This window comes from Carcharodon carcharias, chromosome 21, assembly GCF_017639515.1.
Source record: "Carcharodon carcharias isolate sCarCar2 chromosome 21, sCarCar2.pri, whole genome shotgun sequence".
Lineage (NCBI taxonomy): Eukaryota > Metazoa > Chordata > Chondrichthyes > Lamniformes > Lamnidae > Carcharodon > Carcharodon carcharias.
The window spans coordinates 62,152,864-62,169,993 of record NC_054487.1 but is presented as its reverse complement, the minus strand read 5'-3'; the positions used below and the strand labels follow the sequence as shown (position 1 = coordinate 62,169,993).

General features: G+C 43.1%; 1 protein-coding gene across 1 annotated transcript in view; it reads right to left on the bottom strand.

Moving 5' to 3' along the window:
* grip1 (glutamate receptor interacting protein 1) overlaps window positions 1–17,130 on the bottom strand; it is a 111,116-nt gene that overhangs the window by 49,779 nt on the left and 44,207 nt on the right. Inside the window, exons 11-14 of the mRNA XM_041215951.1 lie at window positions 14,336–14,491; window positions 13,290–13,476; window positions 7,034–7,179; window positions 5,285–5,365 (exon numbers count right to left, since the gene is read on the bottom strand). Coding sequence (XP_041071885.1) covers window positions 5,285–5,365; window positions 7,034–7,179; window positions 13,290–13,476; window positions 14,336–14,491 — 570 coding nt within the window. The remainder of the gene's footprint in view (window positions 1–5,284; window positions 5,366–7,033; window positions 7,180–13,289; window positions 13,477–14,335; window positions 14,492–17,130) is intronic.

Below are 17,130 nucleotides of genomic sequence, written 5' to 3'. Positions count from 1 at the left end.
TCCCCATTCCCCAACTTCCGAATTGCAGCATCTCCCCACTCCCCAACTTCCGAATTACAGCCTCTCCCCGTTCCCCAACTTCCGAGTTGCAGCCTCTCCCCACTCCCCAACTTCCGAGTTGCAGCCTCTCCCCACTCCCCAACTTCTGAAATACAGCATCTCCCCACTCCCCAACTTCCGAGTTGCAGCCTCTCCCCACTCCCCAACTTCTGAAATACAGCCTCTCCCCACTCCCCAACTTCCGAGTTGCAGCCTCTCCCCACTCCCCAACTTCTGAAATACAGCCTCTCCCCATTCCCCAACTTCCGAATTGCAGCATCTCCCCACTCCCCAACTTCCGAATTGCAGCCTCTCCCCACTCCCCAACTTCCGAATTGCAGCCTCTCCCCACTCCCCAACTTCCGAATTGCAGCCTCTCCCCACTCCCCAACTTCCGAATTGCAGCCTCTCCCCACTCCCCAACTTCCGAATTACAGCCTCTCCCCACTCCCCAACTTCCGAATTGCAGCCTCTCCCCACTCCCCAACTTCCGAATTGCAGCCTCTCCCCGCTCCCCAACTTCCGAATTGCAGCCTCTCCCCACTCCCCAAGTTCCAAATTGCAGCCTCTCCCCACTCCCCAAGTTCCGAGTTGCAGCCTCTCCCTGCTCCCCAGCTTCCGAATTGCAGCCTCTCCCCACTCCCCAAGTTCCAAATTGCAGCCTCTCCCCACTCCCCAAGTTCCAAATTGCAGCCTCTCCCTGCTCCCCAGCTTCCGAATTGCAGCCTCTCCCCACTCCCCAACTTCCGAATTGCGGCCTCTCCCCATTCCCCAACTTCCGAATTGCAGCCTCTCCCCACTCCCCAAGTTCCAAATTGCAGCCTCTCCCCACTCCCCAAGTTCCGAGTTGCAGCCTCTCCCTGCTCCCCAGCTTCCGAATTGCAGCCTCTCCCCATTCCCCAACTTCCGAATTGCAGCCTCTCCCCACTCCCCAAGTTCCAAATTGCAGCCTCTCCCCACTCCCCAAGTTCCGAGTTGCAGCCTCTCCCTGCTCCCCAGCTTCCGAATTACAGCCTCTCCCCATTCCCCAAGTTCCGAATTGCAGCCTCTCCCCACCTTCCGAATTGCAGCCTCTCCCCATTCCCCAAGTTCCGAATTGCAGCCTCTCCCCATTCCCCAACTTCCGAATTGCAGCCTCTCCCCACTCCCCAACTTCTGAATTGCGGCCTCTCCCCACTCCCCAACTTCTGATTTGCAGCCTCTCCCCACTCCACGACCTTGAGAGTTGTGGCCTCTCCCCTCCCTGACCCATCCTCTTGCCAAACCTCCCACTCTCTGGCTCACCCTCTCACTGCCTCCCCCTCCTCAACCTGCATTCCAGTTGAAGATCCAGATTCGATCTGAAGCCAGGGATCCATTATTGTGGAAATGAGAGTCCCACTGGTGTGGAAGTGCCAAACTGGGGCCACTAAAATCCATTTAAAAAGAAAAAATGCTCCTGCCTCACAGCTCTTCTCCAGAGCCCTCACTCAGAGTAAGGGTTCAGGAAAGCGGCAAGTGGGAGCATTAAGAAAAACATGGGGCAGGAGTTTCCAGTTGGCGTGCAGCTGCGGACCTGACACATGATGGCATCAGGCGTGCGTCCCGACGTCAAAGCGCTGAGTTGCAATGCTTTGCTTGGAACTGGTGTTTGGAACTAATTAAGGTTATTATAAACGTTGCCTGTCCCGGTTAAGGTCGGCGGGCAGGTGAAAAGGCCAAGTGGCCTTCACGCTTTTTAGGAAACCTTACCCACGAGTGGGATGAGGTTTCCTAAAGCTTTTAATAAATAAAAATTTTATCATAAATATAAAAACCTGTCCCATATCACATGACACAGTCACATGACGGGAAAAGTTTAAATAAATTTTTAAACCTTTTATTTAATAACTTCAAAAGCCCTTCCATCTTCCTGAGGCAGCTTCGTGCCTCAGGGAGATTGAAGCGCTCTTTCGCGTGCTGGCCCCGACTCTCCCTCCTCCCCCATGCCTGAAGAGGTAGCGTGCTACCGTTCATATCTTATGTTGGGCGGGACTCAATTGGCCCGCCTTCGTAAAATGGTGGCAATCGGCTCCATGACCGTCCCCGCCCATTCCCGCAGGCCACCTGAAAAATTCAGGCCATGGATTGTAGCAGTCCCAACTCGGCACTTCTGCACTATCAGGCTCACACTGCCACATCAAAGCTGGGGCTTCAGATCGGATCTCCAAAGGAATGCAGGTCCGGGAGAGGGAAGTGGCATGAGGATGAGTCAGGGAGTGGGAGGTTCGATGACAGGGTGAGTCAGGGAGTGGGAAGTTCAACAAAAAGGGGAGTCAGATAGTGGGTGGCTCAGTAAGGGGGTGAGTCAGAGTGAGAGGTTCAGCATGAAGGGGAGTTAGGAAGTGTGAGGTTTGGCGTGAAGGGCAGGCAGGGAGTGGGAAGTTCAGCAAGAGGGCGAGTCAGAGTGGGAGATTCTCTGAGGAGGAGGCTCAGGGAGCGGGAGGTTCAGCAAGAGGGGTGAGACATGGAGTGGGAGGTTCATCGAGAAGGGGAGTCAGGGAGTAGGAGGCTCAGCGGGAGTGGGGTGGAGTTGGTGTAGATAGGCTATAACCAAAGGTCAGGGAGGGGAGAGGCTGCAAGTCGGAGGCAGGGAAGTGGACAGGCAGCATCTCTGAGGTTGGGGGGGGGGGGGAAAGACCACAACTCAGAGGACAGGGAGGGGGCGAGGCCAAAACGTGGAGTGTTGGGGAAGGGGAGGATCTGCAATGACCAGGAAGATCAGGGAGTGGGATGTTTTTGATGCAGGATCCGCGGGCAAGCAGGAGGTACCGTAAGTTGGTGGTTACATTTTTCTTTTATATTTTTAAACTTATTTTATTTTAAAAATGATTTCATTTACCAATGTAGGAATTTATTAATGTAAAATATTTCAACTTAAGAGGGCATGATGTTTTAATATTTATTTTTTTTTCTGATGAGGAAGATCCTACAGAACAATAGGAACCAATGCTTCACTCAAAATTGTGATTTTCAGGAATGCAACCACAACTTTAAGTGAGGACTCACAGTATTGCTTCCAAATCTGGGTCCTATGGTTTAGGAAGGATGTGAAGTTGTTACTGAAAAAAAATCACAAGGATGGTTCCAGAGTTGGGGAATTTCAGTTACATAAATAGATTGGAGAAGCTGGGCTGTTGTCCTGAGAGGACTTTTGATCGAGGTGTTCAAAATCAGGAAGGGTCTGGACAAAGTAGATTGGGAGAAACTGTTCCCACTGGCAGAAGGATCAAGAGCTTGAGGACACAGACATAAGGTGATTGCCAAAAGAAGCAATGGCGACATGAGGAAAAGCTTTTTCACGCAGTGAGTGGTTAGGATTTAGAATGTACTGCCTGAAGTGTGGTGGAGGCAGTTTCAATCATGGATTTCAAAAGAGAATTGGATGATTACCTGAAAAGAAAAATTCGCAAGGCTACAGGGAAAAGGCAGGGAAAGGCAGGGAATGGCACTGAGTGAATTGCTCTTGCAGAGGGTTGGCACAGACATGATGGGCTGAATAGCCTCCTTTTGTGCTGCAACCATTCTATGATTCGACAAGGTATTCAGTCTAAGCAATGTAGATGTTGACTCAGCAGCATGAATGTTGCTATCCTGATAGCCAACTTACAGAAGTGCCATATATAAAAATTGCATAAATAACAGCAGCAAATCCTGTGTAACCAGGCCCACCATAAGGAACTGAATCTCCTCTCACTCCTGGTGATGCTGATGGCAATAAATAGAAATGTCATCCTAAATATTTATAAAATGATCATTGGGAATAGGTGATTTTACAGAGACATGCCTGTTTTTGAATAAGTAGTGAGCACTTTTTAAAAATTTATTCATGGGATTTAGGCATTGCAGGATAGGCCAGCATTTATTGCCCATCCCTAATTGCCCTTGAGAAGGTGGTGGCGAGCTGCCATCTTGAACTGCTGTAGACCATGTGGTGTAGGTACTTACAGTGCTGTTAGGGAGGGAGTGCCAGGATTTTGACCCAATGACAGTGAAGGATGGCGATATAATTCCAAGTTGGGAAGGCTTGTGGCTTGGAGGGCAAGTTCCAGGTGCTGGTGTTCCCTTGCATCTACTGCTCTTGTCTTTCTACATGGTAGTGGCCATGGGTTTGGAAGGTGCTGTCTAAGGAGCCTTGATAAATTCCTGCAGTGCATCTTGTAGATGGTACATACTACTGCTAGTGTGCATTGGTGGTGGAGGGAGTGAATGTTTGTGGATAGGATGCCAATCAAGCAGGCAGCTTTGTCCTGGATGGTGTGGAACTTCTTGAGTGTTGTCAGAGCTGCACTTATCCGGCAATGGAGAGCATTCCATCACACTCTGACTTGTATCTTGTAGATGGTGGATGGGCTTTGGGAGTCAGGAGTCAAACTTGAAAAGTTACGCTTTTCTGAATTCATTTAAATAAAATTGTCATGAATACAAATATCTTACGTAAATGTTGGATATGTAAACATTCATTCACCAGTTTTATTGTCTGTATTTTATTGCAGTTTTCTTTACTGCAGTGAAAGCTAATTCAAAGTTAGCAGCGCATTTTCCAGCTAACAATGATAGTTTCAATTACTCTGTTTGTGTAGTAGTGATAATTAAAGGTCCCATCACTCAGCGAACCATCACGAAGAAATGAAAATCAGTGAAAACAGTTAGAAAAAAAGCAATTTGACCCCCACCCAAACAAGAGACAGAAAAGATGAAGAAGCACATTAGGGGTTAGATGCATGCACATTCTAAGAGATCGCAGCCTCCCTACGTGAATCTAGACAGTAGGGATGATTTTCTCGTTGTCCTATGCGTGGCAATATCATAAAATGTTTTTCAAAAATACATTTACATTTCTGCTGCACATGGTGCAGAAGGGATCTTTCCCCAGTAAATGTTAGCAAGCTGTTTAATGGCGGGGGCATCATAGCTCAGCTGGCACCCATTTCAACCAATATCGGTATACCCACGTTTTCCAGCAGGACTCACGTCACAGTGCTCAGAAGCAGCAGTCCTAACCCCAGGGTCATAGAGGCCAGATGTAGCAGCCTGACTGCCAATCCTACATGAGACCAGCTTTCATTTAACTGTGACAGGTGACATGTTTAAAATGCTGTTTGGCTGCAGATATCATTTTGTACAGTGCAACAGCATCAGGATTGCATGCCTCATAAATGGTTTATGAATGATTCTAGTGTATAAGCAGTAGAGTGTAAATTGTAATGAATTGCATTGTACTCACAGCTGATGGTGATGCCGAGCTCCACACCGCTCCTCTTTGGTAGCTTCACATGAAATGTGCCACTGCTTGGTACAACTGATTCTGTACAAGGGATATATGAAAGTTCAAGTGTTAAAAAATAACCTGACCTATGAAGTGTGTGCAACTAAAACCAGACAAACTGGCACGTTCTGTCTGTTTCATCCAAAGGAGCACAATATATATTTGTCTTTTCTCAGGCTGAACCAGATCATTTGCAACTTTGGCTTCCTGTTCGACAGAGTAGAGCCTTAATGCCAATCTCCTATCTGTCGCCAACACCATTACTGTCTCTCTCGGAAATTACCTCAGAGCACCTCCAATAAACCCCTTCTTCCTTTGCCACTTTCTGAATTCACCACTTCCTGAATCCACCACTCCAGTGCCTTCCTTAATGGTTTCCTATCCTCCTCCCTCCATAAACTCCAACTTGTCCAAAACTCCATGGGTCATGTCCCACATCAAGTTATGCTCACCCATTCCCTCACTCAATAAATTTAAAATCCCTCCAAGACTTTGCTGCAGCATATCTCTGCAAGCTCCTCAAACCCTATGACACCTCATGAATGTTTTATTCTTCTAATTTATTCTGGAGTTCTATTTATCTTCCCTCTTTTCCCCTACCACTTGTGGCACAGTCTTCAGCTGTTTCAATCCTAGCCTGTGGAACTCTTGTCCCAAGCCCTCCACCTTTTAAAACCTCTCCCTCCAACAAAATCTCTGGTCACCCATCCTATAATTTCTCTTTCCGGTTCAGTGCTTGTTTCCTTACCTCCTCTCTGAAACACCTTGGAGTATTTCACTACAAGGTGATGAACAAATTCAGATTGTTGCTTTTAGCTGGGAGAAGCAATCTATTATGATAAACCTGTAATATATCTATATCACATTCATCTACCCACTATGTTAACAGAAAATTTTAAGCCAATTGGACAAACGTCTTAGATTAAGTCACAGCAGCAGAGTGTTATATAAAACACATTAAAAACTTGTACACTGAAAGCATAAAAACATTCTATGATCAATTTTGATGGAATTGAATTTGTAGTGCTTGAAATGCACTCCCACGTATGTTACATCTCTTTCATTTGTTTAACAGAATTGATTATATTATGTGTGTTCAGTTTTGATTTTATTTCAAAAGTTGCAGTATCATTTTTGTCCATTTTTGCCTTTATTGCGTATAAATTGCTAAGGTTATGTGCAATATCATATCCGAAATTTCTAGAAAAAAAATCAGAAGATGTCAGTTCCCAAGGGGTATTTTGATGTAGTTAAGACATTGACAGAAAAAAAAATTGGTGCAGAATAGGTTATATAGCCTGTTTCTGTGCTGCAATGTTCCACAGCTCTATGACACAGATTGGACAGAAAACCAAGCATACAGAGTCACATTCTTATTTTCAACTTTGCTGCTAAACGAGAGCACAGCAAATTGCATTATTCAATATGATCACAGCTCCGAGTCTGAATTTCTTAGATGACTAATGTCTTTCATGTGTTGCCGACTTCCTGTCACGATACAGCGCAGCGCACATCATCAATAATGCAGGTATGGAACAAACCAGTTTAATACCAAAATTACTTCAGATGAAAGTATTTTTTTGTAATAATTTATTTCTGCATATTTAATACTATCTGCTTTGATATTTGGTATATTTTTCTCAGGTAGAAGACGATGTCCTACTAAATACTGCCTAAAAGCAAACAATGCCTGCTCCCCAGGTTTACCTGCAACATCGAACTCTACTTCGAGGGTGACTTTGCTGGTGGTGGCACAATCGCGAAGGAGCTGGTTAGTTTCCTCCAGGGTGCTTTCTTCAGTAAGGATTCCATTGATCGTCAGAATTCTGTCTCCAACCTGCAGCATTCCACACCTGCCAGACATGGACAAAAACACCATCTGTCACATGCACTTCAGGAAGCAGAAGAACAGAACTTAAAGTGAGTGACGTTTGAACGCTGGTAACAATCCTTGCCACCTGTTACTTTCTATTAATGAACTTGTGCACTATACTTTGTACAAGGCATAAATCTGTTGAACAGCAGTAACACAGCTTTCAAGCTGCTATCTCAAGCAAAAAATTCCAACAAAGCAGCTGAAACCATGACGAGTGTTAAACTTAGAAGTCCATTCTGTCCTTGTGGCTGAAATTTAACTATGGCTGGGGTGGGAGGGAGGGGTTTGTGGGAATTGAACCTTGTTGCACTATTTTTCAGGTTAACCAATACTGTTCAAAATAGGGTTTAAACCTGTCCGCACGATATTGGTTTGGGGGCGCTGACGGTATCTCTGACACCAGCATTAAAAAGATGCTGAGCCCTTTGAATATGTTAATGGATGGGGAGGGATGAACATTTGCTTTAGGGTCCTTTTCCCAAACTGGTCAAAAACAAAGTGGAGTTCACGCTACACGTATTCAAAGTAGCTTTCCACGTCCTTACTGGCCTTTCAAGAAACCTCTAAAAACATTGTCTCATGTGGAGCCAGGAGGAGCAACAGTGCACTGCCTGCTTCTACAGCAATGTTTCAGGCCCATGCTGACCACATCACCCAAGGCCTACATGAGGGCCATTGCCATCTTAGCAATGGCCCCAAGTCCATCTTCAATCTGGCAGGGAACTGCCTGACAATGCATGGTAGGCATCCGCAGCTCGCCAGACTTGATAAGATAAGGCCCAAGGCACAATATTAGTCAGGCCTCGAGCTACGTATTCCAACAAAGGGATTGGTCCTTGGGTCCATTTTGTGCCAGCTCAGAGATGCAAACAAACTTCTATCCTATAATATTACTTCCTGAATGTAAAGAATTAAAAGCTGTTTCTATTTGTAACAGGCACAATTTGATTTGAATTAGATAGGAAAACATCTAGTGAACAAGGTGCATACATCTATACTTATAAATCTGAATTATACAATACATCACAGTCAATATTAGAGGCCTGGTTTACACTGAGCAGCAGTGCACCGGTAACACAAGACAATGGACAAGACCCAAGAAATAGAGAGGAATTGCTCTGGTTTTAATGCATTCAAGAAGATTTTTTCCAATAAGTATTTCTACCAAAGCATAGATTTTGAAAAATCTTGTTTTACAATTTCATTAGATCTATCAATCAGAGGAAATCTTCATGAGCACATTCCCAATGTTGCTACATGTAGTAATCAGAGCAGTTTTTCCTGCAGATTATCTGTACATATTGTTCTAACAGAACAAATGGAGAGGAGTTTCACTTAAATCGAAAGAAATATGAATATTATTTTATATCAATCTGATGTTCCAGCAGGTGTAGAAAAACAATTATTCTACGGTTCCTGACGAAGGAAAAAAAATATGGTTTTCAATCATGGGCTTAGGGCAGCATTTTATACCAAGCAGTTACAGACATCAAGATGTCATCATCCGTGTCTTATGACTGATGTGAAAATCCTTCAGTTACCTTGAAAATACCGCTTGGTTTGTGTTCATCTCATTATCTGCTTCCCTTCTGAAAGCTACTATTAAATCTGTATCACCACCCTATCTTTTTTCTCTTTGTTCTCCCATGGGATGTGAGTGTTGCTGGCAAAGCCAGCATTTGTTGCCCATCCCTAATTGCCCTTGAACTGAATGGCTAGGCCACTTCAGGGGGCAGTTAAGAGTCAATCACATTCCTGTGGGTCTGGAGTCACACGTAGGCCAGGCCAGATAAGTATGGCAGATTTCCTTCCCTAAAGGGCACTAGTGAACCAGCTGGATTTTTATGACTATCAATGGAAGTTTCATGGTCACCATTACTGAGACTAGATTTCAATTCCAGATTTAAAAAATCTATTGAATTTAAATTCCACCAGCTGCCATGGTGGATTTGAACTAGGGCCAGGGAGAGAAATCATGCACCATGGTGCTTCTCCTGTTTTCGGGCCCAATGGTCACATTATGTAACAATTTAAAATTATTGAACTTAAATACGTTCGACAACTCTGTTCGCTGTGGAATTTTAATTTTCTTTGCACACAATACCAATTTTAATAGAATTGAATATGCTATGTTAAACTATACATTCTTAAATAGCAACAACTGAACAATCAGCTCATCATAACACACTGCACCATATTCATTTTCTTGCTCTGTTCAAAGTCTTTCTGGAAATCATTTGAACAGCGAAATGTTTCGTTTCTGTCTCAGGGTGGTGAATGGCAGTCCATCTGTCATTTGTAAGGTTTAACATTTGTACTTTGGAGTCAAAGAACCATCCTTCTACACAGAGAACCACACACCACGGAATCTAAAAAGCAGATAGCATAGTATAGCACAGAAGGAGGCCATTTGACCCATCGAGTCTGAGCAGGCTCGTTCAAAGAGCAATCCAGTTAGTCCCACTTTTTCCCCATATTCCTGTAAGTTTTTTCTCGTTCCAAATACTTATCCAATTCCCTTTTGAAAGCTTCCATTGAACCTGTTTCCACCACCTTGTCAGGCAGAGCACTCCAACCATTCATTGCAAATAAAAAGTTTTTAAAAAATTTGTTCATGGGATGCAGGCGTCGCTGGCTAGGCCAGCATTTATTGCCCATTCCTAATTGCCCTTGTTCAGAGGGCATTTAAGAGTCAACCACATTGCTGTGGATCTGGAGTCAGATGTAGGCTAGACCAGGTAAGGATGGCAGATTTCCTTCCCTAAAGGACATTTGTGAACCAGATGGGTTTTTTTTTTACGACAATTGACAATGGTTTTATGATCATTAGACCAGGTTTTCATTGAATTCAAATTCCACCATCTGCCACATTGGGATTTGAACATGGGTCCCCAGAGTATTTCCCTAGGTCTCTGGATTACCAGTCCAATGGCCACCATGCCACCACCTCCCCATGTTGCTTCTGTTCTTTTGTCAATCACCTCAAATTTGTGTCCTCTGGTTCTTAACCCTCCAGCTATTGGAAACATTTTTTCTTTATTTTCTCTATCAAACCCTTCATGATTTTAAATACATCTATCAAATCTCAGCTTTTTCTGCTCCAAGGAGAACAAGCCCAGCTTTGCAGGTGTAATCCCTCACCCCTGAACCATTCTAGTAAATCTCTACAATAGCCTCTCCAAAATCTTCACATTCTTCCTGAAGTGTAGTGCCCAGAATTGAACACAATACTCCAGATGGGGTGATCTGGCATTTCAAAGAGATTTAGAAAAACTTGCTGGCTTTTGCACTCTATTCACTTCACTCCCACTAAACTGCCGACCACCCAACTTCCTTTCCTGGACCCCATGCTAGCTGAAGTGGTAAACAGGTTCAATAGAAGTTTTCAAAAGGGAATTGGATAAGTATTTGAAAGGAGAAGAAATTTACAGGAATATGGGGAAAGAGTGGGACTTTGGTCAGAAAGTTCACTATCCTCAGTACTGTCTCGTCCACTTTCGAAACTCCTCCCCTATACAACTCTCAATCCCTCTGTCCATGCAAATTACCCCTCTATCTCCAACATCCCTTTCCTCTGGACATGTTGTTGCCTCCAGTGTCCATCCTTCCTGCAAGTCCATTTTTGGATCTCTCCAATAACAATTCTTCCACTGCCACAGCACTGAAACAACTTTAGGCCAAGTCACAATGACATCCTCTGTGACTGTAATGGAGATGCAATGGCTTTGATTTTCCTGTAGCTTTTGATGTGGACCCACCAATACTTCCTTTCTCTAATTCATGTTTGCTGCCAGCCAGCTCAGTGAGATTTCCCTCACTTGGTCCCAGATTTACCTATTTGATCATAGCCAGGACTTCTCCAACAATGGCTTCTCTTCCCGGCCCTGTATATGCTAGCTTTCACATGTATGTTGATTGAGCTTACCCAGTTCTACTCTACCAAATCTCACTACACCTCAACCTCCTCTGTAATACCACCCACCTTATCAACGCAAGGTCAAGTAAGTGCCTTTATCGGTTGACTTGGCACTCAACAGACTTCTGAACTCAACACTGAGTTCAACAGCTTTAGACCATAAACCTCTGTCTCCATCTTGTTTTATGTGCTTTTTCTTTGCATTTTTTTGTTTTGCTGTGTCGATCTTGTTTTGTTTCATTTTTACCCTTCATGTTGCATTCAGAGCAATTTTATGTAACAATTTACGTCTCATTTGGACACAACCTTTGTTTCTTCATCTCCATTACCACTCTCTTTGGCTGTTGTGTCATTAAATCTTTTATTATTTAATCTCCCCTGGCCTTCACCAATCACAGACCTTATTATTTAATCTCCCCTGGCCTTCACCCTATCATAGATCTTATTCTTTGTTCTTTCTGTCCCCTCCCTCCATTGGCTCTTACATTTCTAAATTTCTTGAGTTCTGATGACAGGTCATCAACCTAAAACATTAACTCTGTTTTGCTTCGCAGATGCTGCCTGATCTGTTGAGGTTTACCAACATTTTTGTTCTTATTCCAGATTTCCAGCACCCACAGTATTTTTCTTTTACATTAATGAAACTTCTGGGTTGACTTCTTTGGCAATATGTTACGCTCAAATTTCAGCAGTAACCATATAGCAGTCTACCATTGGAGCTGACTTAAATCCTATTCTGCAACAAGCAATGGTTTTAAGTGTTCAGACAAAATCACCATCGCGTTGTGCAAATTGCTCTTCCCCTGGGCAGAGTGGAATTATTTCTGACCAACTTCTTTTACATTTGGGTTTGGGAGAGGTGTTTTTTTCTCATTCCTTTACTTACTAATATTCAAGGTCACTTTGGTGGGCCAGGGTCCTGTTTCCTTTTATGCTTCTTTCATTGGTATGCTCCCCATCTTATCTCAGGTTGAACAGGACACCCAAGAGTGCAATTTGGTTCAGCCTGAGACAGTGAATAAGGAGCAAGATGGAATGATGCTGTTTTAACATACCTAACTGGAGGATATTACAGCTCATTTAAAACTGGATCTCAGATAATGTGGAAAGGACAATACCTGAGGATAGTGAACTTTCTGATCAAAGTCCCGCTCTTTCCCCATATTCCTGTAAATTTTTTCTCCTTCCAAATACTTATCCAATTCCCCTTTGAAAACTTCCATTGAACCTATTTCCACCACCTTATCAGGCAGAGCACTCCAACCATTCAATGGAGGGAGAAAAAAGAATAGTTTGTCCTCTTTTTTTAATTCGTTCATGAGATGCAGGAGATGCTGGCTTGGCCAGCATTTATTGTCCATTGACCTGCAACCAGAAGCTTGGGGTCATGCTTGCGGACTGAGCAGGCACCTGGTCTGCATTTGGTCTCCCTATTGTAGAGGAGGCCACATTGTGAGCAGGGAATACAGTATAATAAATTGAAAGAAGTACAAGTAAATCACCATTTCACTTGGAAGGAGTGTCTGGGGCCTTGGATGGTGAGAAGGGAGGAGATGAAAGCACAGGTGTTGCACCTCTTCTGCTTGCGAGAAAAGGTGCCATAGAGAAGGGAGGGGGTGTTAAGGGTCACTAAGAAGTGGATTGGGGAGTTGCAGAGGGAACAGTCCCTACAGCATCACTGCCCTTTTCTTATTTCAGGACTACTGGAGAAATCTTATTTTTACTTGAATCAACGGGGATTGCTGCAGATGGAATATCTGGAGATGTTATGCAACAAAGGATATTTTTAAGAAAGCAGAAATATTGTGGAGATAAACGGTTATAATTTCAGATAGCAGAGATTTAAATGAAAAAAATGCCAGTTCTTCATTAATAGTAAAGACTATTAAAAGAACCTGAACACAAGAATATTACTACTGATTTGTTTCCTGTTCTTTTTGATTAATGTTACTTCCAGTTCTGAACTGGATACTAATAAATAGAAGCGACACGTTCTGGTGTTTTACAAAACATCAATTAAGAACATTTAAGTGTAAAAAACATCCTTTAATTGAATAACTTTGCTCAGTAATGACCTATAATTAATTGCAAATGTCAAAATCGAACATCTTTTCAAGCAGAGAAGAGTGATTGCAGGAAACATTGAAGCAGAGAACTTGGAAGGCTCTCACCTTTCTGCTGGGCTGTCAGGTTCAATGTATGCAATCAGTGGTGGAGAAGACAAGGTCTCTGTGGCAAAGACTCCACCCTGGAGCTGAATTCCAAACCCTACGATTGGGTCACTGGTTAGCACGACTTCTGCTGTCTCGGTGTGGACAATCTGGCCTGCGGGACCAACCGTACTGGAGGCTAAAGACACTGTGGAAGGTGGACAGGAGGACGCATCACTTTCAGGTCACTGAACAGAACAGAATTCCACTGATATAACTTATACGCTGTGCCTCTAAGATAGTCATCATATTCACAAGCTCGTCTGATTATGTGCTGCATCCACAAATGTGACTGACAAAAAAGTAACATGTTAATTACTGGAACAATATCTACTGCATTCAAAGTGTGAATTTCTACATAGAAGTTACAACACACAAACAGACCATTCAGCCCAACCCCAGTCTGTGTTGGAGTCTACCTTCCAAGTGATCAAAGAGCTCTAATCACATTTACTTGCCACACTCTTTTATCCCCTTTTCCATCATCCTACAATTCATTCTATAGCTCCCCCCCACCTTTTTTTTTTACTGGATTACTGTTTCTGATGCTTCAAAAACCATTCTGTGTTATTGAACTGAAGCTAATAAACCCAATCCAGTTGGGATTTTAGAGGTTATTTTCACATCCAGTAAAGCTTTTAATCAATTGGCTGTAAATCTTTTCCAAGTACAACCCAAAACGGCCAAAAAATAAAAAATAAAAATCTGTCTTACTGATATTTCTCCCAGATGCACAGGTAGCAGCACAGTAAATCAACAGCGTACAGTTGCTTTGAAGATAGAGCAACTATTTTTGATAGATTTATTTCTTACCCGGTGTAGATTTTATGTTAAATTGTTTTTGATATTTGGTTGAACAATTAACAACCCATAAGAAATAAATTCAATCAAACTAAATTAACTAATAAAAGACGAAGCTTCTTTAACTGAACATCGAAATATTTTTCTCTGCACAGTATTTTCACCTATGATTATCAGCAAACTTTACACTGGAACAGGCCACGTACAAGAGCTCTTGTAGTCTTTCTTTTTCATTTTTCTTCTCATCAATGTTCCTCGAGGGCTTGTTGGATACAGATTGCGAGGTAGGGTCCCCATATTCAGGGAACTCAGGCTATATGCACTCATGGACGTAGGAGAGAATGACGTTGACACCAAAGCAGCTAGAAAGACAAGCAGAAAAATTGAACATTCCCTCCACAGCACACAACAGAAGTTTGCTGTCACACTAACACAGCTGTTATTTCTTTTTAACCCATTTGTTTACATTCCTTGACCTTTAACTCTTATAATCTCCCAAATTTACCTGTAACCCGGCTATAAAACCTGCCTGAAGTGCTTAGTTTCTGTAATGTAGATTAGGGGGCTAGGGTGGGAGAGTGGTGGTGAAGTAAAAGATCAACAATGATCTTATCGACTGGCATTAGCAGATGTTCCACTCTTGTTCCTATTTTTATGCCTCAGTATAGCAAAATTAATTAAATAATCAAACTTAATCACAGAATGCAACTTCTTCTTAGGCATTTTCTTTTACTTTCACTAAAACCATTTGTTCTGCCTTTAGTATCCCTTCACATGCCTCTTCAATCTGGTAGCAAGGAAGAATATGGATGCATTTAGCTGGTGAATAGTTGAACTGAATGGGTCAAGAAGATCCCAAGCATGCTCACAAAATGATGGAAAGGGTGCCAATAATGTAACAATTGGCTTTTGTATTTCTCCATCCTTAGTTTAGGGAGGGGAAAATTGGCTCGGCTTCCTAATCACAATCCAGTTAACCCTGCTGGAGCACATGCGTAGATGCCAAGTGACGACAGTATTGTCTTCTTAGGTATGACTTCTGCCACTGGACAGCATGCTGAGGCTCATCGTCAATGCTCACATATGAATAATGGCCACTTGAGCAGTGCCGGAGAATGTACAATGCAATGGAACAGCCAGCTGGGAATCAATCAAGCAAAGCTGTTGAGGCAAGGAGAGATGGAAATTGCAGAGGTGCTAACCCCAATCTTCCAACCCATCCTTAGATAAAAGGATGCTACCAGTGACTGGAGAATTGCAATCAAGGGGGAGCGAAGCATAATTCTGGCAGTTACAGGCTAGGCAATTGGGTACTGGGGAAGTTTTTACAAACGAAAATCCAGGAGAAAATTAACAGCCAGTTGATCAAGCATGGACTAAATAAAGGAGAGCCAGCATGGACTTATTAAGAATAAATCATGCTTGATTAATTGTTTTGATAAGAGAGTGTTGATGAAGGCAGTGCAGTTGATATTGTGTAAATGGAATTTCAAAAGGTGTTTGATAAACTATACCCCACAATCGGCTCATTTGCAAAACTGAAGCTTGTTAGATAAAAGGGGCATTGGCAACATGGATACAAAATTGGCAAAGGACTAGAAAACAGAGTTGGGGTGAACTGCTGTTTTTCATGCAGGCATGTGGTGTTCAGTGGTGTTCCCCAGGGCTCAGTGCTGTTTTTCCTATACATTGACTTGCTGGTACAGGGCACAATTTCAAAACTTGCAAATGACTCAAAACTTGGAGTTCAGTAAACAGTGAGGAGGATGCTAAGAGACTTCAAGACAACATATGTAGTTCGGTGAAATGGGCAGACACAGAGCAGATAACATTCAATGCAGGAGGTGTGGTGTTCGGGTGAAAGGTTGAGGAAAAGACAAATACAATGCATGCTGAATGATACAATCTTAAAATGGGTGCATGAACAGAGACACCTAATGCTATTGGTGCACAGATCTTTGAAGATAGATGCACTGCAGGAGTTCACCAAGGCTCCTTCGACAGCACCTTCCAAACCCACGACCACTACCATCAAGGAGGACAAGGGTAGCAGATAGATGGGGACACCAGCACCTGGAAGTTCCCTTCCAAGTCACTCACCATCCTGACTTGGAAATATATCTCTATTCCTTCACTGTTGCTGGGTCAAAATCATGGAACTCCCTTCCTAACAGCACTGTGGGTGTACCTATACCACATGGACTGCAGCAATTCAAGGGCAACTAGGGATAGGCAATAAATGCTGGCCCAGCCAGCAATGCCCACATCCCATGAATTAATAAAAAAAAAGGACAGGTCAACAAAGCAGGTAATAAAACCAATGAGATCCTTGCTTTATAAATGGAGGCATATAGTACGAAAGCCAGGAAATTTTGCTGCATCTGCTAAGTTACTAGTTCAGCCCCAGCTGGAGTTCTGGAGAGGGTACAGAGAGACGCATGAGAAAGGCTGATGAGGGATTACAGTTATGTGGATAGACTAAAGAAGTTGAGAGGAAATTTGATAAAAGTGCTTAAAATCATAAACGGCTTGGATGGAACAAAGAAAGTGAAACTGTTTCCAATGTTTGAAGGGCCATTAACTAGAGGGTATAGATTTGAAGTAATTGACAAAAGATCCAGAAGCAACGTGGGGGAGATCTTTTGTGCAATGATTGGTTACAAATTGGAATGCTCTGCCTGGTGGGTGGTGGAAACAGATTCAGCAGTTACTTTTAAAATGGAACTGGATAAATACTCAAAGCAGAAAAATTTACAGACGTAAGGGGAAAAGAGCCGAGGAATGGGACTGACTGGGTTGCTCTTTGAAAGAGCCCATGCAGACTCAATGGACCAGATGGTTTTCTTCTATATCTACTATTCTATGACTCTATTACTCCCTTGAGGGCAGGAGGTGAGATCTTTGTCAAGAAGTAGCTAAATAACTGTAACTATACAAAATAGAGGAAAACACATTCATACCTGCACCTAACTCATCATTCCAATTTCTTTCCCCCATGGGC